The sequence below is a fragment of the Colobus angolensis genome, unplaced genomic scaffold (genome assembly GCF_000951035.1).
Source record: "Colobus angolensis palliatus isolate OR3802 unplaced genomic scaffold, Cang.pa_1.0 Scaffold65, whole genome shotgun sequence".
Taxonomy (NCBI): domain Eukaryota; kingdom Metazoa; phylum Chordata; class Mammalia; order Primates; family Cercopithecidae; genus Colobus; species Colobus angolensis.
The window spans coordinates 3,645,241-3,648,505 of NW_012120154.1; the positions used below are offsets into that span (position 1 = coordinate 3,645,241).

The 3,265-nt window shown below is 45.7% G+C and overlaps 1 protein-coding gene across 2 annotated transcripts in view; it reads right to left on the bottom strand.

Moving 5' to 3' along the window:
* The window catches only part of EIF3L (eukaryotic translation initiation factor 3, subunit L), a 37,602-nt gene that overhangs the window by 23,373 nt on the left and 10,964 nt on the right, over positions 1–3,265 (bottom strand). For both annotated transcript variants that reach the window (XM_011964260.1, XM_011964259.1), the window contains exon 4: positions 1,684–1,855. In XM_011964260.1, the coding sequence (XP_011819650.1) occupies positions 1,684–1,855 (172 nt within the window). The remainder of the gene's footprint in view (positions 1–1,683; positions 1,856–3,265) is intronic.

Genomic DNA, 3,265 nt, shown 5'->3' on the forward strand with positions numbered 1-3,265 from the left:
TCAGTAATACAGTTTCAGATTCCTCACTGCACCTAATCTGTGTGAAACTACCAGTGGTTATTTCAAAGAAGTACAGGGTGAGTATACTTCTATAAGTGCTTGTGACCACAAGTGTTCTGGATTTTGCAGTTTTTATTATCTGCATACGCTTAATGATATATCTCTTTTTTTTGAGATGGAGTCTCACTCTCTTCCCCAAGCTGGAGTGCAGTGGTGCCATCTCGGCTCACTGCAACCTCTGCCTCCCTGGTTCAAATGATTCTCCTGTCTCAGGATTATAGGTGCCCACCACCAAGCCCGGCTAATTTTTTGTATTTTTAGTACAGATGGGGTTTCACCATGGTGGCCAGGATGGTCTTAAACTCCTGACCTCAGGTGATCTGCCTGCCTCGGCCTCCCAAAGTGCTCGGATTATAGGTGTGCGTCATGGCACCTGGCCCTAATAAGGTATCTTAAGGATAGGATCCAAATCTGAACATAAAAAATTCATTTATTTTTCATATGTCTTATATGCACAGCCTGAAAGTAATTTTATTATAATCTTTTAAATACTTTTGTGCGTGAAACGAAGTTCTGACTGCAACTGGTCACATGTGCTTGGGTGCAGAATTTTCCACTTACGGCATCATGTGGGTGCTCAAAAAGTCAGATTTTGGAGCATTTCAGACTTCAAATTTTCAAATCAGGAATATTCAACCTATACATACTACTACATAGTATGACAGAAAATCCTCTCCAATAATCCTGGCACTTTTGGGAGGCCAAGGCAGGACTGCTTGAGCCCAGGAGTCCAAGACCAGACTGGGTGACACAGCGAGACCCTGTCTCAAAAACAAACAACAAAAAACTCCTTCCTTTATCTGCGTGAAGTCAGATTTTCTTTCTTTTTTTTTTTCAGACAAGTTCTTGCTCTGTCACCCAGGGTAGAGTACAGTGGTGCGATCTCAGTTCACTGCAACCTTTGCTTCCTGGGCTTAAGCAATCCCCCCACCTCAGCCTCCCAAGTAGCTGGGACTCTAGAGGCACCCCACCCACCATGCTCGTCCAATTTGAACACTTTTTTTGAGACAAAGTCTCACTATATTGCCCAGGCTGATCTCAAGCTCCTGGGCTCAAGCGATCTTTCTGCCTAAGCCTCCCAAAGTGCTGAGATTACAGGTGTGAGCCACAGTGCCTGGGTCAGATTTTCTTTATGTGCTTCAAACAAAAGAACACACTGCAACAGATTGAATGCAGAAGCAGAAATGAGAAGCCAGCTAACTTGTATGAAGCCAGACAGAGAGACCTGCAAAAATGCCACTCTTCACTGAAAAAAAAAAAAAAAATTTTTTAAGTATAGATACATTTTGTGGTTCTCAATATTTTAACGGGGTAAAGTGGCTCTGACACCCATACGTGTGAGAAGTGCTTATCTAAACAAAAGCACTGGAGACACAGTAGAAGTGTTTACAAACGTAAATCTCAACATGCTGGTTCAGTGTGTTGGCCAACGGACTCCCAAGCCCCAGAGCGCCCAGCACGAATACTCTGCTACTGTTTGTACTCAAGCACCTACAAAGAGTCAACAGACCACCACCTAAGACATAGTGACTCATCTGCTTTACTTGCAGTATCTATTCATTTAGGACAGACGGCAAGCAGCTGGAAATTTGCAGGCTGCGGCTGTCGGCCTGCTGCACTCACCTCCGCTTGTGTATACCTCCAACTGTCGGTTGATGTTGGATTTGTCTACCAGGGAATGAAGGACATTGAGGACACTGTGAACATTCCAGATTTTGGGATTGGAACGAAGAAAGTCAATCTCCTCCTCTGACTTCTTGGCAGTCTTACAGCGGTACTGACTGAATGACTGAAACTGTTGAGGAAGAAAGGAAATATGCAGTAGTGGTCTAAGCCCAAAGTGATCGTCCATGTGTACAATGCTGAAAACGAGGCAATGCTCTGGCTCTGGAAGGGGCGAGGTGAGGGTGAGATGACCACTTCTCATTCTAAACCATTCTGTACACTGTTTTTCAAAGCCATCTTTGACTAAGCTGTGAATTTTGTTCATTACTGAATGTTACTACACAGTGAAGTAAAAATCTCTAGGATGAGAGGTAGTCTGTGGTAAAAACATCCAATCTGGAGTCAAACACAACCTAAAGTCACTTCCTATCTCTGGGCCTCACAATGCAGTTGAGCTGGTCACCAGAAACACTATAGGGGCTCTTGTACCATCTATTCAGATGCAGCTAGACCGTGGCATGGCCTGGGTTATGAGCGGTGATTGGTAATAGGTATCTGCACGTGTGAGCCTTCCCTACCACAGCTGATTATCAGTTCCCAGACTATGTCACCTCTCTACCACTCTCAACCAGAGTCATCTGGCCAAGAACAAGGAACACAAAGAAGACAGGCCACAGGAATCCGTTTGGGACTGAAGTAGAACCTGGAAGCACTGCTGGCCTGGCTCCATCAGTCACACAGATGGAACACAACAGACCTGCCCACTCAATTTTTTTAAGTTCTCTGGTTGAATCTGGTGTGCATCAGGTTTGGAAATCACAGACCTAAAACCTAGGTTTTAGAAGCTCTAAGACTGTTCTTCAACTATTCCAGCAGGGATCAGTGGCTCACCCCTGAAATCCCAGCACTTTGGGAAGCTGAGGTAGGTAGATCACTTGAGTACAGGAGCTCAAGACCAGCCTGGGAAACATGGCGAAACCCCAACGCTATAAAAAATACAAATGAATTAGCCAGGAATGGTGGCAGGCGCCTGCAGTCTCCACTACTAAGGAGGCTGAGGTGGGGGCATTGCCTGAGCCCAGGAGGCAGAGGGTGCAACGAGGTGAGGTTGTGCCACTGCATTCCAGTGTGGGTGACAGAGTAAAACTCTGTCTCAAAACACAAAACATTATCTTCTTCTAGAGTGTGGAACAAAAAGTTGCTAATTTTATAATACAAAAACAAAGAATACGCCAAGCACAGTGGCTCACGCCTATAACCCCAGCACTTTAGGAAGCTGAGGTGGATGGATCACGAGATCAAGAGTTTGAGACCAGCTTGGCCAACTCGGTGAAACCCCGTCTCTACTAAAACTACAAAAATAGGCTGGGTGCCGGGGGCTCACGCCTGTAATCCCAGCACTTTGGGAGGCCAGGCAGGCGGATTACCCGTCCGGAGTTCGACCCCAGCCTAACCAACATGGAGAAACCCCGTTTGTACTAAAAATACAAAATTAGCCAGGTGTGGTGATACATGCCTGTAATCCCAGCTACTCGGGAGG